Here is a 26,732-nt window from a genome sequence, read left to right on the forward strand (position 1 = left end):
ACAGATATCTATAATTAAACTTGTTTTTTTTAATTGCATTGTATCATCATTAAGTTATTCTGAGTGATTTTAAGAATTGAAAACAAGTCTTCAGTTCTTAAAATTTCAGAAAAAAACTTCTTTGTCAGAACTGCTTGAAATCTCAGTTAATCAATTCAGAAAACTATTGATTTTCCCTAAATTTCTTACAAAAATGGTCAATTGATAGAATAAGCTAATAAGCATTAAAATTATAGATCTGAAACGTTTTCATAAATAAAAGTCTGGACTAACATCGTATCATGGAATAGTGATATATCAATTGGGGACAAAATGTTAAGTTGTTTACTATAGGAAATAATTTTTATAAATTAAAATGTATCGATGATTTCTCCTAACTGAAAATGATGATATAATACTAATACTTGAAATTAATTTTCTCATAGTTTGTTAGTCAGTCTCCCGTCGCAGACGATCCGCCACCTCATCCGATGTCGGAGGAAGAGCAGTTTGCGTGGGCGGCCGAAGAGAGTATCCGACTCGAGAGGAATCGGCAGCGCAGGGCCGCCGAGAAAGAACAGGCCGACCTCGAACTGGCGTTAGCCTTGAGTCGTGCAGAAATCCAAACCAAATAAAATGGAATTTAAATATATAATAATACTTACTTGTACCGTTCAGTTAATTTTGTTTTTAATTACTGCACGTTGACTTTTCATTTTTCCTATTTAAGACAGGAATATAGTCATGTTTAAATAAGAATTCATTTAAGGAATGTACAGAAACAATGTTCATATAAATGTAAATTCAAGAATTAGTGCCAGTATTCCATGATATATATATTTTAAGTATTCTTGTAACCGAAAGTGCCACATTTATTGTATCTATATATATACATAAAAAAAGACATGTAATGAAGCTCAACTGACATTTATTACATCTTTGTTCTGTTATTATATATTTGTCATTTTTATAAATATTTGTATATTTTAAAACTTAATTTCTGTATCACTGTGTGGAAAAGACAATTTGTATTTTATTTTGCAAATCCTGTTGTGAGAGATGTTAAAAGATTAATAAAAAGGAAAAAAATCATAAATTTATTGATCAATATTTACATAAGATTCAGGTTTTTTTTTAAATTTTGAAAACAGGATTTGTAATATTTAATGGAATACAATAAGAGCAGTATGAAATTAGTAATATTTTATAGACTTTTAAATAAAAAACTGACTGGATATATATATATATATTCTCTGAATTTAGTTCTAGATCAAATGAGGGAATATATGTTACCAATCATCTTGTGGCACAATGTGTGTAAAATTATCCATTTCTAAAAATGTTAACTTTGGTCCAAAATAACTAATCATGTAATTGGAACCATCTGCAGGACCAACAACCTGCAATAAATTATTATGAGTTATCGTAAAAGAGAATTATCATTAAAAATTTTAAACTTACTTACCTGTAAGGCAATTAGGATGACATCGATAAGATGTCCCAAAAACATAAAACCGAGTGTACATAATTTCATTAAACCTATTGCTGGATATCCTAAATAAAACCTGTCGACTCCAAACATTCCCAAGAATATAGATAAAAGTAATGCTCTCTCAAATGAATATCCATTTCTGTAAAATAAATTCATATTATTATTAATATTAGTCAATCAAATCTTATTTTGTCAGCTAAAGAGTAAAATTTGAAGTTTTATTGATAGTTATCATCTAATATAATGGTATTAAACTGCTTCAGTTGCAATATTTTCAATATCAGATTTATAATTCTTTGCATTGTTTGTCTCCAGCACATGGAACATTTTTGCTTATGATAGGTAGACTAGCTACAAAGATTGAGGTTCCAGAGGTGTCTCATGGCAATAAAATGCATTAATTTTGAATTCCTTTATTTAGAGATAATCTCCTATCAAAGATTATTTATATTAATGACTATAATAATGGAATCATCACTTTGATACTTTGTAATTTTGCTGTTTGATTAATTTCTCTTATAAAATCATTTAAGTAACTTTATTTTGGTTGCAGATAATGAATTACATTCATATTATGAAAAACATGTAAACAATACATAAATTTCAACATTTCATATGGTTAACAGTTTCTGATCAAAACAGGAACTGTTAACTGTAACATTGAAACATAAACATAATTGCATTACAATGATTCTTAACTGACTAATTTACAACTTGGAATTCATAAAGATTCCATGCTTATTTATATAATATTTATGCATCATAATTTCATAAATGAATATGGTGAGAAATTGGCAATGAATATGGCATTATGATGCTATCATTTTCAGCCAAAACAAGATACAGAGCATGTGGTGGAAGCACACGTCATCACCACCTCCAAAAAAATGCAAATTACAGCCGGAAAGACCGTGCCAAGTTTTTCCTCATCAATTTTCTCGAACATGATCAGTGCTGCTCAATATTGCAAGACCTTGAAACACTAACAAGGTGCAAGTAAATCCAAGTGCCCAGGTTGCTTAACAATGGGGTTATCCTTCTGCATGACAGTGCAAAGACCTCATACTGCTGCAGCTACAAGTGAATTTTTTTTCATTTCATTTTTTTAGACTTATGAAAAAATTAAAAATTCCTGAAGGAAAGAAACTATGATCAGGTGATGAGACACATGGAATACTTTCAAATTGGCTGTAGGCACAGCTAAATTATTTTTTCATAGTGGTATCTATCTACAGGATGGTAAAGCAGTGATAAAACTTGCCAAAATAATTTTAGTAGTTAAGTATTAAAAAATATTTTGACAAGGCTATAGAGTTTGAATGGGTTTCCTTTGACTATATCTATTTTTTTTTTTTTAAGGCAAATCTGACTGATAAAAACTAAGAAATTTTGTAGCATTGAATGCAATATGAAATAAAAAAAATGTTATGGAAGTTATAGGAATGCTTTCTGTTTAGACTATTTCTGTTGTTACCTTCAGATCCAACAAACTTCAAACATAATGTATGTAACATAAAAGTATGAATCAAATTTTTCAATAAAACAAAACGTGATGTACATAAAGGTACATCATGTATTAAATTGTTTTATTTCTATTTCAATTCATGTAAAAATTAAAATAAATTATGCAACCGAATAAGATTTAGGTGCAGGAAGATGTCATAACAATAAGATACTCCAAACTACTATTAATGTTATTAATTCTATCTTTACATTTATATCAATTTCTTGAAAATTTTCTATCCTTAAAGATGGGTTTATGAATAACATTTAATATTCAAACCTGTATTTTCAATTTTACATAAAAGCTATATCATTATGAAACAGGCAAAAATGTTCATGTCATTAAATAATTTTACTAGTTTTGGGTATATTTATGTTTTTTTTCATTATATAAAAGATTTAATAAAATACAATATGCATATTTTCTGGAGTTAAGAAAAACAATTGGCTGATAGTTTTGGGATGTTTATACAGTGGGTGATCGGTTAACGAACAGTTCGGACAATGAACACTTTCGCAAAAGATTTTTATGTTCAGACAACAAACATGTTCGGATAACAAACACCTGACAGAACAAACACAAGAAGCAACACTGTGTTTAAGATTTATAAAACTATATTTTAATGGCATCTATACATGGTTTATGGAACAAGACTTTCACAGTTGTATACATAACCTTTTTTGCACTAGTTAATTTCTGTTCTCTGAATTTTTGTAAGTGCTTTTCTGAACTTTTTATTAAAAAAAAAAAAACTGATAATATTATAGGATCTAAAAAGAGTAGTGTCAAGAACTGTGTTCACTATAGAAACTAAGCAAGAGATAATGGCCAACGTAGAGAGTAGGCAGATGACTTCAACAGGTCTACAGTAGATACAATCTTAGATAAGAAAGATATAACCAAAAAGACTCAAGCAAATAAAGAAATGATGAAAATTTCATTTGAGAAACAAAGATATGTCATCCATGAAAAAATGGGGAGATTGTTTATTTACATGTAACAACAAACTAAAAGCATAGTATATAATTTTTTAATTTATTTTTTGGGGTCTCCAGAATGAATTAATCAAATTCCTACAAAAATCTATGGTAAATCAATCAGTTAACAAACAATTCGGATAGCAAACACGGTCTTGGAACGGACTATGTTCGTTAACCAATCACCCACTGTATTATGAATTTCTATAAATTAGTGTCTTAATTTCTCATAAGATTAATAGATGTTCAGACTGGAACAAATTAGAAAGATGAAAGGGAATATATTTGAAAGCTTTCAGAGAAATACACATAATACAAAATAGCATATCATATTTTGAAAGATTATGATGTGATTTTACCAGAATATGACTAATATATTTAGGAGAATAGTGCAAGGTGGTCAATCCATTATTATTATTCCAAAGTAGAATTTAGTTAAAAGAATAAAATATAATTTAAAGGAGAAAGCTTCACTCTAACTCCAACTAGAGATTGAAATATGAAAATATAATATGCAATGCAATATTTATAGAAAAACAAAGTTGCTGAACAATTAATAAAATAGTATTTAAAAGTATTTCTTGCTTAAAATTAAGCACAGACTCACTGAGAAACAAGCCATTCACAAGCCAAATCGATTAATTCCCACCACATTTCCAATTTTTTTAAATTTTAGTGTCAAAGCACTTAATATACTCATACCTTTTTATATTCATAAGAAGTTTCCCCAATAATAAGGATTAATGCCACTTAATGACAAAATTTTAATGGCCATTGAAAAAAAATTTATTTATTTCAGAAGCCAATCTAATTAATTCCATACTGTAATGCAAATCTGCCAGTGCACATTGTAGATTATTGTACAATTTTTCATTTTGGTGGCAATTGTTTTTAGAAAAAAGAAAAGTTATACTGTTACATCAAGATGGATAAAACTAAAAATGATTTGTTTCATTCCTCCTATTGAACATGATTCTTATAAAAATTTAAGAACAAATCGACACGATGGGATCTCAAATACAGTTGATGAAGAAGACATCATTTATGTTGCTGAATAATCAATTTAAACAAAATAACAACAACCATTGTAACAGAACAGTTATTATTCACTTTTGCAAAAAATTTTTAATAAAAAATGTACAATAATGAAGTTTCTCTATAATAAAAAACTATGTGAAGACTGAATTTGATGTTATTACTTTTTTCACTTGCCAAATTGATTAACTCCCTCAATCACACCAACATCATAATAATAACAACAATTATAGCATATCTATGCTATCTTATACATTTTATATGCCATTAAATAATACATTCTACAATGTATATTTAAATTTATATTTTAAAAGGAATTTAAAAAAATAATGTATATTATTTTGTTACTTTTCTCCACTTTTTGTTTTATGGAGTTAATCGATTTGGCAAGTGAGTGGCACAAATAAAAGTCCAATGAAATGTCAAAATAAAAAAAATAGTTTTTACTTAATTTTGTCATTAATAAAAATTTTTGAAGGATTCTAAAAACAATTTATATTTATACATATAATTTCATTATTATTGTATAAATATAAGAAAAGAATCATAAAATTACAATTAATTTAATTGTTTTAGCATTGTTTTATAAATAAAACCAGGGCTATGACGTTGCAGTCAATAAATACGTGCCAATTCCAATCTTGATATCAACTATAGGTTTTTATTTAAATGTAAGTCATAAATTTAAGAAGTAATCTGATGATAATCATAAATTATCAAATTACTTTTGTCGATTAAATACCTTATATACAGTATTTAAAATGATAAATGGCATCATATTAGCTTTGATGAAAGCCATAGATTTAAAAATTGAGTTACTAGTGTCAAAGTCTTCAGTTTCGTGTACTAATTTCATAACCTGAACAAAACATAATGACTAGCAATTGAACACAAAAAGTAAAAGGTAAAATGACAAAAATATTCATTTGCCAAAAATGTTATTTGTAATCATTCTGCAAAATTAAAAAAAAATAAAAAATGATTTAGCAAATAGATCAGGAAATTTTAGATAGTTTATATTATTAGAAAGTTATTTCTGTGACTGTCATATACATAAGAGAAAATAGATTATTTCTGTTTAAACATATTCTGATAAAATACAATAGAAATCAGAAAAACGTTATCAAGATAACAAAGACAGGCCTCGGAGTCGCTCACTTTTCTCACTTGTACTCACTTTTCTGAAGTATCCTCACTTTTCTCACTTTTCAGGTCATTTTCTCACTTTTCTCACTTTTTTGGTCATTTTCACGTGCTTAATTAAGATGTGGGGCAAACCAAAAATAATTTTAAAGCCAAACGAATTGCCGAATTATCGGACTATCAGAATAGAATTTTTTAGAAGAAAATACGCGGCCCTGAGCAGACTCAAAATTGCAACTGCCCGCTCAGTGTCGTTAGGTTATAGAAAACAAAAATTTATTTAACGTATTTAAAAAAATCTTTTATGCACTTAAAAAATCCCTCTCATTACAAATTCAGAAGCCAGTGTTGAGTAAAGTTATGTACTCATGCCATATTTTCATTATTCGCCAAAATCTACCTTATCCGAATTGCATTTCCTTCTACAGAGTTTAAAAATAAGTATTCTAAGCATCCCTGCAGTTTTGGCTGTTTTCTAAGAAAATCACTAAAGTCCTTTTGCAGGGGAAAGCACATTACGCAGAGGGATTAATCTCTCAAGCTGACAACACTGCTGCCGCTTTTAAATTCAAAATATATAATTATTAAAATTAACACGAGATAGTAGCGTAACCTCCTACCACTAAAAAAGATTTCGTTTCTGACCATTTAGTTATCCTGGTTATAGCCCAATAATTTGGCAGATTATTTGGTTTTAATTAACAATCGGGTTATGGAGTTGTCGTTTACAAAAATATTTTTTTACTTGATTTATCTTTAAATAATTTCATAAACTTGAGTTTAATAAAATTACTTTAATGATTTCATAGCATATTGTTAACGTTAAATCACATCTACATCTTCCCATAAATGTATGTTTAAATTGACTACAAGTATAATTATTCCATATAGTAAGTGTTATTTTCATAAAATGTGTGATTACTTTGCTTGTGAAATATCCATTTTTTAATCTTCTCTTATGCCGATTATAATTGTGCATTAATTGAGAGACTAAAAAAGTAAACGAAAATGTAAATTCATATTTACATATAAAATTTACCAAATAAATTAAAATATTCGAAGTGTTGTAAAAAGTACAACACGTAATTGCTTGTGAGAAAGATTTTCACAGGCTTCCCAAAGGTTAACAACTTTGCAACGATGTTGGTTTTTATTCATCTGCAGGAAAAAGTTTTTTGTTATTTATGAAATCATTAATAAAATATTATTTTACTTATATTATTTGGAGTATATTTATTTCAGATTTATTATTTTATTTGGAAATCAATATTTACACATCTCGAAGCATTAAAAAATAAACAGTTTCTGATAATGATAAATATCCGAGAATAGCCAAATTAGTGAAATCAGCATCGAAAATCCCGTTCCCATGAATGAGAGGATCAATTTTATGCCGGGCACTTTCTCCTGATAGAGCATCAGTGTTGGAAAGAATGCTTAATTCACTTTTGATTGTTAAGGAGGGACTAAACATGTATGACCAAAGCCCACACCTTGTACCTATTGCAAAGGACGACTGAAATTAGCTTCCTCGGTGCATAGAAATTATCAAGAACGATTGGAAAATGAAAAGAAGTTAAAAGAATAAGAGAAACGGAAAAAAGAGCACAGAAATGTTTTGAAGAACAACAAAAGAAAGCTGTTCGTAACATGAAGATTATGGAACGGCAACTGAGTTTAAACCAGAAAAATGTAGAAGAAAATGAAATACATGCGACAGTCTAAGTTTTGTTAGAAGCAGCAAACAAAAAAACTGGAGAAGGCTATTAACAGCAAGAACATGAATGAAGTACAAGCAGCACGTGTGATGCTTATTAGTGTTAAGTGTTCAAAAGCAAGAGGAAGCGAAATAGAAGGAAGTTGATAACATGCAGAATAATCTTAATAAAAGAACATCATCTTTCATGACTGATTATTTACAGAAGCCAAAGACATTTCAAGTATTCATGGTTTACTGGAAATACAGAAGCCACTGGTTATCGGGAAACAGAAAAAAAAACGCGATATAACCGAGTAATAAAAATTCTGGGCTTTTACTAAACAGATTATACATGCTATGGAATCTCTGTTCTTTCATCAGCAAGTGTTTCTGATATAAAATAAGCTTAGTTTTTCAATCCTGAATTTTATTCGTAGGTTATATCGAATTAATTGACGTTTACGTAAACATCGAAACCATGAACGCCCATTTAGCATTGTTTCTTTAACAATGACATTGAAAGACAAATACTGTCGATATAAAAACAAAACATCAATTGCGATTTTATTATACAGTACTATATAAATCGCTTATTAGAAATTCGTGTAGTTTATATTTTTCAATAAAAATTATAAATGCTGTAATTGAAAATTTAAAAAAAATGAATATTGAATATATAATAGAACATCAAAACTTATAAAATTACAGAGTAAAAATTCTCTAAAAAGCAAAATGAAGTTACTACTGTATAAAAATTTTAGAAGTTTTCGTTCAGAATTAGAGAGATCTTTTCCTTACACGTTATGCGGTGAATTCGAAATTTCACACCTTTATGTGAATTGACGCAATACCGTTAATTCACATAAATGTATGAAATTTCGAATTCACAGAAACTTGTAAATGAGGAGACTGTACTTAAAACTAATAAATAAACAACTTTTATATCAAAAGGAAACAAATGACAATCGATCTATCCACCTGTTCTGCATATTTAGCTCTTTCTCGTATTTCGTTGCAAATAGAAATTCAGTGGTAATTGGTAATTTAAAATTAATTGACTCAAATGCTTTTAAAATTTAGGGGACCAAAAAAACGCGATATAACGAGTGGCTACTATATTACAGTATATACAGAAATTTTTAAAATGTGTTTAACCATAACAGAATAAAAAGAAATAACAATTTTTACTGCTGTTTTGCTGAGTTTTCCTTCTGTGTTTTCACTTTGTTTTGTCACTATTGCACTCACTTTTTATTCACTTTTTCTGTATTTCAACTCACTTTTCTCACTTTTTCAAAGGGGAAATAGCACTCCTAGGCCTGCAAAGACCAAAATTGTGATATTCTTGCTAAATACTGAAAAACCTGTGTAAATCAGAATCATACAGTATCAAATTTCTTACTCTTTTTGGCAAGTTTTTGTTTTGAACAAATTATAATACTTGTGGACTGCAATTTTCAAATTGCAGACGTATACATTCCACTGTCATCTGTCCATTAATCTTGAGATAATATTATGAGGCCCCAATTAACTATATATGAACTTCTAGTGTGAACCAGAAGTCATGTGATTTCAATTCAAAAGTTTCTCATGAATGGAGTTAGATACATGAAAATTGAGACCAGGATAAGGAAAGCTTATTTTTAAATTAAAATACAATTGAAAACTCCAGCCTGAAATTGTAATGATGTCACAATAAGTAATTGCTTGTTATCTTTAGACTATACCAGATATATGTCACATGGTTATTGTACATTAATTTTTATAGTAAAATCACTTGTACATAGGCAAAAAAATTTTATTATTAGTTTTAATCCAAAGTGATTCTGACTACAGAATTTTTTACTTCATCCTGTAGGTAATAACAAGGCATTTTTGTTTTTTATCAAACCCATTGCAGGTTTTGCCAGGTCAACAATGAAGTGGCCAGGTAGTGAGGGATGGGCCTGACATATTCAGGATGGACCACTTCAGAAAAATTCCTGAGGATTTTTCATCAATTCATGCAGATTTTTATAAAGGTAGTTGAAACTACTAGTTAACTAACTACATTTACACTACTCACAAACATAAAAATAAAACATTAGACTGGATTAAAATAACAGTTCTGTTTTCATTTCATTTTTATTATTTAACACTTTTATATCTTTTTTAAATTAATGTCTAAGTTTCTCAAATTTATCATCTGACATTCTGCATTATCTAGGTGTTAAAATTTTTCCTGATAAAGAAGAGAGACATTCCACTGCAGCACTATTGGCAAGAGTAGCACTGTATTTTAAAAATGCATTCTTTACATGATAATAGTTGTGTAACACATTCAAACAAGCATTATTGTTTTCTAAATTTCATGTCAAATATTTTAATTTATGGAGTGGAGTAATATATAATAACTTGATAAAAGTACAAAATACAATAAAAATTTATTTACATAACAAGCCATGTATTTTCTTACACATGTGTAAGGAAGAAGCATAGTGAAATATGATTGGTTGTTTTTGTTTCATTTCAACTTTTATCAACTGGCAATATAAAAACTTCAAATATTACAATTGCTTAAAAAAAGAAAAAGAGTTGAACCAAACTTGCTGACTTTGACAAAAATTGAATTGATCTACATAAAAATCATGATACAGGAAATCCTTCTTAATTTGAACTTGGATAATTTGAAATCCTGTTAGTTCATAACCACTTTTGTCCCGACTGGGAATATAAAGATTTACACGTTAAGGAATTTGGTAAGTTCGAAATACGGCTACTTTGAAATTCAAAGTAAGAGTTCTGTCCAAACTGTGATACGTGCATGTTAACTCGTTCATTTAGATTGAAGTGCCTCCATGCTGTAAGAGAACAATAGACTCTAATCTGGTCAATATGGATTTGCTTTTACAGTAACACATTTTTGGATGCCACCTTATCCATGGTCTACCTTTTTTTCCTCATATTTCATAAAACATGGCTGGTTTTCAGGATTGCATGACTGAGCTACAAGTAGCAGATGAAATATTTGTAGGGCTCTAGGCTAGATTTGGGTGACTTGCTACGTTTTGAGCCATTTTAAAAATAGTGAGGTTAACTACTGCCCCTCTACAGAGCAGTAGGCTGACACCTTAACTGTTCAGTCATTCAGCTGTCTCCAACTAAAAATGTATTGTTGTTCCTGAGAATTTGAGCTAGATATTTGAATACTTCTCTGATGCAATCCTTATGACAGCAAACAAGCCAATTCAAATATCAAGAACTAGTGGCTTGCTCAATTGTCAGATATTCCAATTGTATTATAGTAATTTAGAGAAAAAAATACTTGTGATTCGATTTCTTGAGAAATTTTAATATTTTAATCGCTATTTTTAAAGTGTCCTAAAAAGTAGTATTTTAATACCTATATAACTTTTAGTTTCAGTGATGATGTCATAAATACTACCATTGAAATTCTCATCTATCTTAGAAGCCATAGCTAAGGTTAAATATAAACAAAATAAACTAAGAATATCACAGAATTGTAGCATCACCACCAAGTGTAAATAATGTAAATAAGCATGGTCTATACACAAACATAATCTGTGGTTGCCTAATGAAGTAGTCTGTTGGCTGTGATAATTTCAAGTTTCCTCGAATAATTTTGTCTGGATTAGAGGTGGTGCCAGATTATCAGTTCCCAGAAATTTGTTTACTCTTATTAAGTTCTATTGCTATAGACCAGGGGTCCCCAACCTTTCTGTACCTAAGAGCACATTCTAGATTACCAGTCGGACGGCGGGCACCATTTATTTTTTCAAGGTGAATTTAGAGTTGGACATAGTTAATAATACATACACATAATGTACAAAAATCATTTAATCCCAAAAATGTAATTTAACATACACAAGAATATTAACAATAATTTTTATAAAACAAGTAATTACTAAACAATGCATTTCATTGGCCATTGCTTCGTAATTAGAAGAGTATGATGTTATTCCTGCTCGTAAGCAATCGTCAAGGTGTTCATCTGTAAGTCGTGATCTGTACTTTGATTTTATGATGTTCATTGTCGAAAACAATGATTCACACAAGTATGTGGTACCGAAAAACGATTTTATATTATATGCTGCTTTTTTCAAGAATGGAAATTTGTTTCTTTCAACTATATTCCAGAAATTCTCATCTGATACAATGGATTTTAGGATAATGTCGTTCTGAAGATCCAAAATTTCTATCTCTACCCCTCCAGCCTACCCCTCTGGAGAGACCCGGGATCGAATCCGATCGGATCGAAAACTTCCCAGGAATTTTTCGGGATAGTCCAAGTGGATATGTCGGGCCCCGTCCCTCATCACCTTGCTGCCCAATTGTATGGTGGCCGAACCCATAATGGGCTTGCTTAAAAAGGCCTTAGTGCCACACAGGGCGGAAAAAGTTTAAAAAAGAAATAGTTAAAATTGCTTAAAATATCTTTTAAAACAGAAAAACCTAAAACCAAATTGACGAAGGGTCATGATATATGCAAAATGCACATATTAGTTTAATAAAGAAATGTCAGTCAACTTTCAAATTAAACAACTGTGGTTTGAGAAGTTCTTTGGAATAGGAAAATTATTATTATTTTTGTTCTACTTTTATCATTTAAGGATTAACATGTCTAGATTTGGGTCTGTAGTTAATTAAAAACGACAAAACACCATTTTAAAGTGCATTTTTATTCAAATAATATATTTATAAATAATATGTAGCCAAAAATGTAGCCACGTCAAATTTATGTTGCCCAAAAATGCGCCAAATGATATTTTTTACGCCAAACTAAAAAAAAGGGTAGCCAAAGTTGGCACAAAGTGGCCAAATATGGCAATGCTGGATGAGCTCCAGACAAATGTCTGCGTTGTCACGGTAACCATAGAAACGGACCGATTCATTTCATTTTAGCTATGGGAAATTTGGTTGGCGAAGATTTGGCGCGAGGGGAAAAAGAGATCGGTCGCATTTCGCATTGTGCTTTTATCTGTGTTGGATGCGATTACTACTTTTGTGTGGTTAATCATTAAAAATGAGAAAACTTTTACATAGCATTTTATTGAAAACTGAAATATTTTAATTTTTATCATGGTCGCACAGTGGCGGGCACACGTAAAATGATTGGCGAGCGCGATGGCATCCAGCGGGTATAGGGTTGGAGACCCCTGCTATAAACATTAGTGAGGTTGAGGCCAAAGTTTTCAACGTGAAAACATGTATGTCAGACGTTCAGCGCCACTTTCCTGTAAGCCTAGAAGTTTGACAATGGCATTTGGAAAGTCAGTGGAATCATGCTTGACATTCCAAACGCCATTGTCAAACTTCTAGGCTTACAGGAAAGAGGCACTGAACGTCCGATGTACACATTTTTGCATTTAAAACTTCAGCCTCAACCTCACTATTATCAAATCTAAAAAAAGAAGCTTATATCTGATATGAAATGTAGTCCCTAAAAAGCATTTTTAAACTGAAGAATAGATTAGCAACAGAAAATGCTACAAAGCCAATAAAATAAATGATTAAGAACCTCCCATTAATATGATTCAGAGATTATTATTAGTTGTGCAATATACATGTGCATACTATCATTAAAATAAGTTCTTGATTAATTCTTCTCTATTTCAAACAAAATAGCTTTTAAGTACAATAAGTATCTGGCTAATGTTGTCAAGTAAGAAATATTATGAATATAAACTGAAAATACTACATGAACATTTTTACTGTATAATATTCAATAGTATAACTTTGAATTTTGCTGCATCTTTGTTTTTCAGATATCTCAATTATAAAGTCTATAAAAATTTAATTGTTTTTATAATCAGTTCTTTTTGAATGTCAATAACTGCACTTTGTTAGATTTTCTCCTTTATCCACTCATGAAAAATTTACTCATTTAACATTCATATTTTTATTGAATTTTTGCAGTGTTATTTGCCAGACAAATATATAGTTTTGATATAGCCTATATTCCTCAAAATACATACTTTCATTTTGTTGCCAGTGAATACTCATTTTTTTATTTCATCTCCATAAAGAGATGAAATAAAAAATCTGAGAAATACTTTTTATAAAATCTTAAAAATGTATATTAAAGTCTTAAGATTTTGAAAAATTAGTGCTAGTTGATTATGTACATAAAATGTATTTAAATAATTATATGAAATAAAATTACTTACGTATATAGACAAGGTATATCTTTTTGAAAGACAGTGGAATTTAATCCAGTACCTGGTTTGCATATAATCCCTGCACTTGTTGTACAGTTAACTGTAAAAGAATGTAAAGTTCTATAATTGAGAAATAAATCAGAAATATTCTATCTGACATGTACTAAATTCTTATAGTAAAAAGAATAACACATTTTATGGTACATAAGTTACATGTTTTCTAGAAGAATGACTAATGGAAATTAACATGCATCAACTATTAGAAGTTGTTGGAAAAAATGAAAAATGTGAAATTAAGTAATTCCTTTGATAGAACTGATGGTAAAGTTATCATTAACTTCAAATAAAATAACAATTTGATTTCTTTACCATGGTTCGTTACCATTTTCTGGCCTTTGAGATAATTTAAAGTTTTAATAATGTTATGTGTTAACATTTGCATAATTCAAGCTTAGTTTTACATATATAAAATAATTTGTCATAACAAAATAGCTTCTTTTTTTCTCTCTCATACCTGAATTGTTGAAAGATAAATATGCTTTTCCTAGAAAGCTATCTTTAAAATTTATTGAAGTGACTGCGAAATACAAAAATGAAAGAGAGAACAAACATACAATATGGAGGAAAAATGTGAGTTACATAATGAGTAAGTATGATGATAAAACAAACTGCTAAAGTTCTGGTTATCAAAAAATATTTAATCAGAAATGTTTTCAACCTTCACTTAAGTCATCCTTAACTAATTATTATCCATAATAATTCCAAGTTTTTTGTAAACTTTCAAGAGAGTTAATATATTTAGTAAAAATGATGTTAACTTAATTTAATTATTGAGAGAGAATACATTTTTATACACTTATAAAAAATACAGCATACTTTTGAATTAAAGTATAAAAGAAGATAGGGTGAAGTAAGGGTGAATTTAGGGGGTGTGAGCCCTGCACCCTCTAAATTCTGAGTAAAGTCAAGTACTATACCTCTGATAGTAAAAAATTTTGTAAGATATATTGTTTCCTTTCTATACCCCCTGTAAAGATTTCTGGATCTTCTAGTGGCTTGAAGATTTGAAAATGAAAGTGTCTACATAGTGGCAGTTTAGTATTTTCAGTTTTTTATTTTAAATTTAGTATTGTTTTTATCATTTAAAAAAAATTTAGGTATAACTATCATACAATTTCTTTGTAACAATTCTGAATGCATGACAACAGAATATAGTGGATGCAATATAATCATATACTCTACTATAAATGCAGAAATAATATAAAATGAATTACTGTAAAGTAGATTCAAATGAAAAAACTTATAAAAGCTGTAGACAATTTCCATTTTCTATATTGAAGTATAATATTTTTCCAATTAATTATCATAACATAATCAACATGCATATGATCATAATGGGCTTAGAACTGTTTTCTTTTATTATATCACTTTCAATTATAATACATGATATGACATATGACATCAAATTAATTTATACAAACACCTACATTATTTGAAAATTAGTAAAATAAAAATATATAAAAAAATTATTTTTGTGAAAAATTTGTATATTTCTAAAATAATTTCCTTCATGAGATAAATCATATACTAAATTTTTAAAATCATTATTTTTCTTCTTAAAAAAATTATTTTTAAAAATAAATAAATAAAAATACGTTAATGTTGCAGAAGGAGCAAGAAAAAATGTATGAGGAAGTTTGTTTCTTAATGGTCAAAGTGAACAATTCAGTTCTCTTTTCAAAGAAGAGTAAGACACTACCTAGAAATTTCAATTTCATAAAAATTAAGTATCTTGATAAAAGTCAATTTTACACATTTATTTTTAATTATTATTATAATTTTACAAATTATTTAACATGTCAAGTACTTAACAGAGTTATGTTTTCCAAGAATTGCCTATAAAACACATCTCAAAGCCTGATGAGTTAATATAATAATCCAACAATTGCCTAAATATTTGGGCTATAATCATATAATTAATACAAATAAATTTGGTCCTAGAGTTAAGTTTTAGGCACCATCTCTTATCTAAATTAATAATTATAATTTTAATAATTTAATAAATAATTTAGAACCTTCTGGAAGAAAATAACTGACCCGGGTGGGGATTGAACTCGCAGCCTTCGCTTGCCGTGTGGTGCGCTACCAATTGCACCACCCGGACCCCAAGCCAGCCCTTGCTTCCAGAGATAATTTAAATTTCGATATAACATTTCATGGTTACTAATGGCGCTGGCTGGAGACAACCCTACATCAACGGCCAATGAACATCTTCTCTGCGGCACTCAGCCAGCTATTGCTGTCCCTGGTAAGGTGTGTGTGTGTGTGTGTATATATATATATATATATATATATATACATACATACACACATACATATAAAACACATCTCAAAGCCCAATGAGTTAATATAATAATCCAAAGATCACCTAAATATTCGAGCTATAATATGGCTATAATCAAATAATTAATACAAATAAATTTGGTACTAGAGGTAAGCATTAGGTGCCATCTCTTATCTAAATTAATAATTATAATCTTAATAATTTAAATAATTTAGATAAGAGATGGCACCTAATGCTTACTTCTAGTACCAAATTTATTTGTATTAATTATTTGATTATAGCCATATTATAACCCAAATATTTTGGCGATCATTGGGATTATTATAAGAATTGCCTATTGATTTTTCTAAACAAGCACATATACTACTTGTATGTGGTATACTACTTTTGTAACCATTTATAAATAAAGCTATTGCATTTATGCCTTTCTGGTACAAAAATTCAAAATCAACCATAATTACCTTTGGCAATATTTTCTTTTGTACATCCTTGTGGTTGCTGTGTTTCTGGATCAATAACTGGCAAAGCACAAACATATCTGATAATTATATTAAGGTATTTGCTAACAAAAAAATATAACATATACATTAAAAGATATTTATAGATGTATCATTAATAAATCTGTAAACATAGAATAACTGTACTGAACTTTTTGGTCAGTGCACTTGTTTGTTTCTAGATAATGTAAATCTAAAGTAAATTAAATTCTAATTATAAATCAATTTAGTTCAAAAAAAAACTTGATAATGTTTAGTAGCAAATAATTATATTACAAAATTTACTTCAACATAATAAATGATAAAAATTTTGATGTTTTAAATTACTATATTTCTATTTTTTTAATTTTACAGTTGTTTTTAATAACGATAACTTGTTTTGCTTCCAAGTTTACCAAATATATCGTATCCAGTAAAAAATGCACAATAGAAGTACCTGAGGAAGCAAGAATGCTGTCCACCATGCACAAAAAAGCCTACAAGTTTTCATTTTTTGCATATTTGGAAAGGTTTTTTTTCTTTTTTACATTCCTTTGTCAATAATAAACCAAATTATATATTTATATAAAATAAATATATATATATAATTATATCAAAAGATTTCTAATACAATTTTATATTTTAATTGTATATAATGTTTTATTTGTGAATATATTAACAATATCTGCAATTAAATACAATAGCAATAAACTAATTGGTTTCTCTATAAATCTTTTAAGAAGATAAACACCCTTATTTGTAATTCCATTTATAATTAAAAAAAATCAATCCTTTCAACAACTTAGTATCACAAAACTGTTAGTTTATTACTTTGGTTATTGAGTATTTGTCATTAGAAATGTTATTCTGTTGAAATTTAGTCACTGCAAGCATAACTTAATTTTTTATAATTGAAAAAATTAAAACACTTCATCATATTACTTTTGTTTGATCTGAAGGTAGATATAGAAATTATCTAAAAACATTCATCAAAATATTCAAACTGATCTCTAGAAGTTTTTAATTTTTTCAGTTATTCTGTTGAAGTTCTGTTCTCATTTTTATTCTATAATCAAATTTGAAATTCTAAACCAGTATTTATATGATCAATTAGCAATCATTATTATTATACTTTCCTTATCAACAAACATTTTTTATCACCATTATTATATTTTTCTTATCAACAAACACAAATTAAAGTTATTTCTTCATCACTACATGTAGAAGGTTATTGAAGATTTTTTTTAATCAAATAGCTAACTGTCTGGTATTCTAAATTCTAAAATATTTAATTACAGGGAATTGAAATAATAATTAAAATACTGATATTTAGATAAAATCTTATTACTTTATAAAACTATCATCAGTTATTTCAGCTAGTTTTACAATAAATTACAATAATATATAGTTTTTACAATAAGCATTCAATAAATTGAAAAAAAAAATCTAGAAGAATTAGAATTATCTGTAATGAAAGAATAAGAATATAAAGTGTAGAAATTTCTATAATATGATTAATAGCTTAGGATATGATAAAAGAAACATTACAAATTAAATAATAAAATAATCATAAATAAATTATACAATAATAAATTAAAGTTATTAATAAAATATCTAACAATTTTCAAAACATGAATAAATCTCAATAGCAGTATCCAGGATATCAACAGTGATATTACAATCAAACTTCACATAAAGAAAGGAACTGCTCAGTTGGAATACAGTTTAATGTACTGTAAAATACACACAGTAGAGGTACAAAAGCAAAAGGGTCCACATATGGGACATTCCAATTTTCAACATTGACTAAGCGCTGATCTCAACATTCATTAAAAGACAATCCTTTTTTCAATGTTAAAGTGGTGCTGTTGTCAATGCTGACTCAACAGATATGTTGACCGCTACTTTCCAATGAATTATGGGTAACTGGTGCAACCTTTGAATGAAATCCATCTTTCTGAGATTGGAATTATGGGAAAAAAGCACTTTGTACTCGAAGTTGGAACATCGTTGATGACATCAAATTGTTGGTTTCAGCACTCAACACTAGTGTTGAAAATTGGAATGTCCCTAAGAAAGTGCCATAATACTCTTGCCAACACTTAATTTATATAATTATGTAATATACAATGTAGAATTAAAAGATTATGATATTGACAGTGAAGCATCCACAAGTATGGACTGCTTCACTGTTTATTTGTATTATTTATGTGCAAAGGCATACAGCTCCTCAAGGACAAGACAAATATCCTCACTAGCACTCACAGCATTATCTTCAAGCATCATGTTAATTGTAGACAAGGCTGCAAAAATTTCCTTGCGATTGACAGAATTTCAAGGTGGTGCCTCATCATCTTTGTCATCACTGCTGTGAACTTCTAGCATTTGTGCTGATATTGTAGCTGCATCTGAATTTGGTATTGTTTCATCAAAGTCAATGGCCTAGGTTGTTGCAATATCATTATTCACATTCACATAATCTGGGAAGTTCACAATGTAACTGATGTTTTCCATTAAGACTTCCCATTTAGGTGGCACTTCAATTTCTTTGGTGGATTTCCATTAGGTGGCTATTTTCAATGTCATCAGCATCTGCATGCTGTTGAACAAAACCTGATTTCACAAAACAGTTTCTGATGCTTTTGGCAGGAATTTCTTGCCAAGAGGTCACAACATTCTGCAGGGCATCCAAGACGTTCCATTTTCTGATTTTTTTCAGCAGGTACACTTTGAGAAATCTCTCCAATCATGTACTACACCAAATTTTTCCTGTACCCAGCTTTTAGTTGCAAAATTATGCCTTGATCTAAGGGCTGGATAATGCTGGTGGTGTTTACTGGTAAAAATAGCACATGCACATTGGGAAGGGTGTATGCCTTCAATGTTGTGGGATGATACTCAATCCATCAACAACAGGACCTTTCTTTTTTGTGTTGCCATTTTGTTTTGAAAGCTTAACAGCCAATCTTGAAATATCTTTGCAGTCATCCAAGCATTTTTATTTGACTCATATGGGCAAGGTAACTGCAACTGTCCTCATGCAAAGATGGTTGGCAAATTTCCCAACGATGGTAGAAATTTCTCTGTTCCATCTGCATTGCAACAAATTAAAATCTTCTATGGCATCAAATTGTAGAACATACCTGTTTCATCTAAGTTGAAGACGTCATGTTCAGCATATTCTTGCAGTACTGGATAAACAGTTTCTAGCCATAATTCAGCAGTGTTAGTGTTTACTGATGATTTACCACAGGCATTCAGAGATATATTGTCACAACCTGTTTAATTGGCACGGGCATCATTGGACACTGCATTATAAATCCAACGCATTAAAAAAAATCTCACGAAACTTCACGAATGGCTGTAAATAATAGTTTTCGCAACACAATTAAAAAAATAATTTTTTTATGCGGTCAACAGGGACCGCATAAAAAAAGTCTCACATAGAAAATAACTCTAAACCGTACGAAATAGAATTTATTGACAACAGATGTCAGCACTCGACTGCATCGTCTGGTCTATCGTCTGTTTTACATATTTTTGTCCAGGTGGTGTTTTGTTGACTTAAAAAGTAAATTATTTCATTTTTCGCATATTCATGCAATAATATTACTATACTAAGTGCATTTATGCTATAATAAGTTTATTTAGCTATAATAAGTCAACGTGAGACATGACGAATCGCACGAGACTACTCGCCAACTATACCGCACAAATAAAAAATTCGCATTAAAAAAATCGCACAAATAAAAATCGCACATAAAAAGAGCGCATAAAAACAGGTTTGACTGTATATTGTGACAAGCTTGAAATTGGCACAACCATCCATTGGAACACTTGAAGTTATCAATTCCCATGCATGACAGTAATATAACTGCCTTTTCTTTGATCAGGGGTCCTGACGGGGGGATATGTTTTGCACGTAGATCACAAAACCAATCAAAAAGAGCCTCTTCTATTCCTCATATTTGGTAGTCTGCAGATGTTTTTGTTTGCCAATTTAAGCACCAGATTTGGCTGATTGTTTAAGTTTGTCACGGTTTTTTTAGCCATGTTGATAGAGTCAAAAAAGGAATATTGAAAGCTCTTGCAATCTCACTTTTTGAATGTTCATTCTTGTCTACCTCCTGGAGAATTTCCAATTTTTTTGCAATCGAGATTTCATTATAGCATCTCTTAGAGCTTTTTCCTGATGCCATCTTCACAAAAATTACTTTGACAAATAAAAAATGTTCACTTTCTGCCCACTTGTTATGTACTTTTTGGTTGATGAATATCAGCTATAAAAAACAACAACCAATTACTGGTTAATATTAATAATAAAAGTTTCACTATATCTCTAAATCAATAAACCAGCAAAATTTAGAACACCAGCCTGAAGATGTCCTTTTGAAAATGGATGAAAACATTTGCTTTCCAAAGTGAGTGGTTCTTTTGCTGGTTTATTGGTTTAGGGATATAGTGAAACTTTTATTATGGATATCAGCTAGTTTTAGCAAAATGATATCATATACTGTACTAACACTGAAGGTAAACAACACATATCTAGTGAGAACCTCAAAGTTACCAGATAAGCTTTATAAAATTTTAAAAAACTTAAAATAAGCTTTTAAAAAATAAATCAAAATTCTCAAAATGTAGCCCAAATTATTTTTGTAGTAGTCCAAAAAAGTAGTAATTCACCTAAATCTAATGGCATAGAGCCCTACAAATATCTCAATCTGCTCAATAGCCCAATCTTGCAACCCTGAAAGCCAGCCAAATTTTAAGAGATTGGAAAAAAGTAGTCAATGGTTAAGGTAAGTCATAGCTAACAGAAAAATGTGTTACTGTAATAGCAAAGCCATATTGACCAGATTAGAGTTGTTCTTGGTCTATTATTCTCATATATTACAGAGGCACTTTGATTTAAATGTATGAGTTAACATACACTTATCAGTTTGGACAGAATTATCACTTTGAATTTTGAAGTATCGTATTTTGAACTAACCAAATTCCTTAACGAATGTAAATCCCTATAACTGTGGCCAGAAAAGATAGTATAGTTACAAACTAATGGGATTTCGAATTAATGAGGATTTCCTATAGACAGAAGCCATCTAATCATGCCAAGGTGCATGTGTAGTATTCAGTGGGAAGAGACGAGCTGCGATAAACATCAAAGTCTGCCAGATATTTGCTCTTGCCAGCAATATTTCTCATTTCTCATTTGTTTATGGTTTTGCTTTGCAAGAATTATATCACTCAGCCTCTTGCTTGCCACTAGATTCACATCTGCATAGTCACACCCTACCACCATAGACAGAGTATCATTTAACCATCTAACTAAAGTGGATGGTTAAATGATACTCATGCCCAGTGATAACAGAAAAAATTCTGGCCAGTCATAATATGGTGAAATTTTATATCAAAGAAATATCTCATAAAACAGTGTTAAATAATATACTTGTGCATCAACAACTGACAAGAGAGTTGCTTAATGTGAGGAAAAAACTATGGAAACAACAAACCTGAAAAATTATTCTGTGCAAGATAGTTTGGTAAACATTCGCCTAGGTAGCCCCAATGGCGGCATCTCCATTATCAGAGCAATGATTGTTTTCACTACCCTTTTAGCAAATCAATGTTTTATTTTGTATGTTTTACATAAATCACACCACCCCCACAACTGTCGACCTTTCGCACAATATTTGTCTCCGAAGATCAGTTTTTAACACGTATCAGTCTACCCACTATCCTCCATGCTTCGCACATAATTGCATGCTCGGTGCTCGCTATCACTCACACCTTAGCACCCGAATGGAGACGAGCCCCACATCCTCCTAAAACTATATAACATCAAGTATTTCACGAACAGTCAAGTGGGCTACTCGAAGCTGGCACAGTCGCATGAGCTAAGTTGTTAAACACGATACTGCCATTAGAGTTACCTAATGAACACCTACCACTGGTTTATATTATTTAATGAATTGTTGGGATAAGTGAGTGAAACAGACATCTGAAAACCATAATAAGGATTTGCAATCAGAACCTTACATACTGTATAAATTGTGATTAAATACAAATTACATTTGCTACTTGTCAGATGCTTTCAATTAATTAATGATAGGTAAAACTGCTTGTCAAATATTGTAACGGCATCCAATAACGTAAAAGGATACTGTCCCATCAGAATCTCGCTACAGTTTATATCATAACTCGAAACACTTCTCATAACAAAAAATAGCAACAATACAGTGTATCTTAATTCATAATTCCAAATTTTTAGAAATTCGTTTTCTGCAATCAATCCCATAGTCAATATCGATATTCATAAACATCATTACTTAATTTGGTAGCTTGAAATACACAAAATTACACAATAAATTTATACTTCTCCGCTCTTAATAAAACCAAACAAATCCGCCATTTTGAACACAACTAGCGACCCCTATAGTGTATAAAAAGGAAAAAATTAATTAATTAACAGCGTTTAAATAAGTTTCATTTATTTTATATATATATATATATTTTTTATTTCTAGGAATTTTTTGGGGTGGTCCGTCCGGATATGTCGGGCTCCGTCCCTCACCACCCGGCCACCCCATTGTGGGCATGCTAAAAGAGGCCCTCTTAATGCCCAGATGGCAGAAAGAGTTTTAAAAAAAAGCCCCTATAGTATGAGGATATCCTCCTTTTGAAATAAAAGTGATATATTGTAAGATTCTTCCAATTCCCCTTCAACATTTTTAGAAGTGAATGGTTTAAAAAAATGACTTAAGTCTCGATTTAAACAAATTTTTCTTTTAAATTTTTAAAATACTCTAAATTACTTTCTTTTCTATTAGGATGCAGTCTTTCAATATGCTCTATTATCGTGGATGGCTTCATAGCATCGTTAGTAAATGATTTTTTCATAGATGAAATATAAAGGCATTGTATTATTTCCTAGAGTAAGAATAAACCCTAAGCTTAAGGATTCCCAAGGATATTTCACAACATTCTTGGGAATACTTTTTTTTTTTTTTTTTGTAACTCTTTCCGCCCAGTGGGCACTAAGAGGGCCTCTTATAGCAAGCCCATTATGGGTTCGGCCAGGCCCACAATGGGGCGGCCGGGTGGTGAGCGACGGGGACCGACATATCCGGACGGACCACCCCCCGAAAAATTCCTGGGGATTTCTCGACCCGTCCGGATTCGATCCCGGGTCCTCCAGGGCGGTAGGCTGCTAACCTTGACCGCTCGGCCATCCGGCCTTCTTGGGAATACTGTCGGCACTTTCTTTTTGGTACTTCACGTTTATTAAATTCATTAAAATTAAATAAAAATAATGAAGCAACACGTCTGAAAAATAATTATTTATATAAATATCTACTTACACGTATTTGTACAAATTGATATATTTTTATAAACTGTACCATAAGGGTCGAATAATCCCCAGGAATTTTTCGGGGGGTGGTCCGTTCGGATATGTCGGGCCCCGTCCCTCACCACCCGGTCGCCCCATTGTGGGCCTGGCCGAACCCATAATGGGCCTACTAAAAGAGGCCCTCTTAGTGCCCACAGGGCGGAAAGAGTTAAAAAAAAAAAAACTGTACCATAATATAAATATAAAACTAATGTATGTTTAACTGTTAAATTTAATTAATTTTTACTTCTTTTTTCTTCTTTTAAATTTAGATTGAAGTTCTTCGTCGTCGCGGTGGGTGCACTTGCACACACGACGACGACGAGGACGTTGTTCATTCAGGTTTAAACCGATGTGGTTAAATTTGAGGCGCTAACGCTTACAGTCGCCACCAGTGAGCCTGGTGAGGATGACGTCAGATTTCGTCAGATCTCCGCGCCTTTTTCGACCTGCCACGAGACAGTTCAGGTGTGTTCGACAAGAGCTCAGCTACTTCCGACTAGACAGAGGATTGTAGTAACAAGCGACCGAAGCCTACAAATTTTTTCTTTTTGGGAAACTTAAATTCCATGTTGGTGGTATCACGGTGATCGTTTTCATTAACTACTATTTTTTCATTTTTCTTATCTTCTTGATTTTCATTAATTTGTTCTTGGTTTTCATTAATTTCTTCTTGATTTTCTTCAGAGCTTCCAAACTGTAATACGTTTCCCATTTTCACTGTAACGATTTTTAAAGCCGATAATGTTTGAAAATTTAATTTTTTTAATTTCGAATATCTCATCATGTGAATGAACTTATTCCGATACTAAAGCAATGAAATTGCTAAGAGATGTGATAGATAACACCAGCTTCAGAATACGTTTCGCCCAGACATATACAAACACTCCTAGAATCACTTATCCTCCACGCGGCTATTAGTACGAAGGAGTCATCAATTTCCGTACGTACAATAGTATTACATTACATAATTTTGCTCAAAAAGTAAGCTTTTAAGTATTTTGCATTATATAAACTTACCTAAAATTACGTAACGGAGTGCAATATTAAAGTCTACATAAGTAACACCAGCAAAACCCATTATTCCGAATCCACTGACGATGGCCAATGCTGCCGATATGCAGGTAGAAGGCCCTAGCCAGGGTTTACTTTTCACCCAATCGTTCGTCATACTACGTTCTTCCATTACTATTTTCTCCAGGAGGAGATGCGTTTCACCGATGTAACATTTTGTTTGAAGGCTCACCAGTAGTTAACTGGTCCGAACCCTCAACAACTGGGAGTTCGCTCCAGGGTTTGCGCATCGCCAGGACGGACTGGACACGTGGAATTTTCCAGGTTTTTTTCGCGTCTGTAACGCTCAAATAGAGGCCAGTTACTTTCGGAAAAACCTTCCGGAAGGTCTGTTTTCTCGCTTATAAAACAAAAAACATATAACTAGTAACCACATTACATAATATGTTCATCGAAAAACTTGTCACGAAGCACCATGCCTAGTAACTCCTGTCCAACACGAAAGCCCTACAAATTTACAGTCATACCTCGGTACTCGAACGTTTCGGAGTCCGAACAAATCGGTACTCGACCAAAAATTTCGAAAAAAAAAATGCCCCTGTTCCCGAACAAAATTTTGGTACTCGAACGGGAAAGCCCGCCAAGTCGACGCCGACGCCGACGCCACGGCGGCGGCGTCAGTTACGAGACAGTCCAGTTAGGCCTAAATTTATTTAAATTATTTAATTAAAATTCCAATTATTAAATTTAGCAAGAGATGGCGCTTAACGCCTAACTCTAGTACCAAATTATCTTAAATTATTAATATTACTATAGCCATTTGCTAGCCCGATAATACGGCAGTTGTTGGTCTTTACGAGACAGTCATTGTTTGGCATGCACATTAACTTACGCTGTGCTATATTTTTTGAATTAGCATCCTTTTCTTTTGATTTATTAGCCCTTAAACATGGGTCCCAAGAAGAATAAAAGTGAAAGTGGTCAAGTGAAAAGGAAAACAGTGAGAACAACAATCGAACTGAAAAAAGAAATCATTGCTAAACACGAAAATGGAGTGCGTGTTTCGGATCTTGCTGTCAAATATTCTATGGCTAAGTCGACGATATCGACTATTTTAAAGAATAAAGAAACAATAAAAAACATACTAGCGAATCAACTGGGGATTGGAACGCATTAATCTATTTTACATTATTTGTAATGGGAAAAAATGATTTGGAGTTCGAACATATTGGTACTCGAACCTCTTTCTGGAACGGATTATGTTCGAGTACCAAGGTACCACTGTATTTACGTTTTGGTTGGGTAGACGTAGACTACAGTACTTAATATTTGTTACGATCTGACTCCTCTTTAGATGATAAACTGGCTCTGAAAAGAGCCTTTTGTAGCTTTGATTTCATCAAAACTTTTTATTTTTAATTTTGTTAATTTGAAGAAAATGATTTTTGTATTTAATTAATTTAATTTAATAATTAATAAAATAATTTAAATTAATAAAATAAAATTAATTAAAATTAATAAAAA

General features: G+C 30.8%; 2 protein-coding genes across 2 annotated transcripts in view; one reads left to right on the forward strand and one right to left on the reverse strand.

The window, feature by feature from the left end:
* Eps-15 (Epidermal growth factor receptor pathway substrate clone 15) overlaps positions 1 to 1,075 on the forward strand; it is an 85,850-nt gene extending 84,775 nt beyond the window's left edge. The window contains 1 exon segment of the mRNA XM_067271872.1: positions 426 to 1,075. Within this exon segment, the coding sequence (XP_067127973.1) occupies positions 426 to 614 (189 nt within the window). The 3' untranslated portion in view covers positions 615 to 1,075.
* Positions 681 to 23,232, reverse strand: bisc (biscotti). The gene is made up of 5 exons (XM_067271891.1): positions 22,969 to 23,232; positions 16,793 to 16,869; positions 13,997 to 14,087; positions 1,445 to 1,610; positions 681 to 1,379 (listed from the first exon to the last, which is right to left on the reverse strand). The coding sequence occupies exons 1-5, from the start codon at positions 23,100 to 23,102 to the stop codon at positions 1,269 to 1,271; spliced, it is 579 nt and encodes a 192-aa protein (XP_067127992.1). The 5' UTR covers positions 23,103 to 23,232; the 3' UTR covers positions 681 to 1,268.
* Between the last annotated feature and the right edge of the window lie 3,500 nt (positions 23,233 to 26,732).

The sequence above is a fragment of the Centruroides vittatus genome, unplaced genomic scaffold (genome assembly GCF_030686945.1).
Source record: "Centruroides vittatus isolate TY-2023 unplaced genomic scaffold, ASM3068694v2 contig_401, whole genome shotgun sequence".
NCBI lineage: Eukaryota > Metazoa > Arthropoda > Arachnida > Scorpiones > Buthidae > Centruroides > Centruroides vittatus.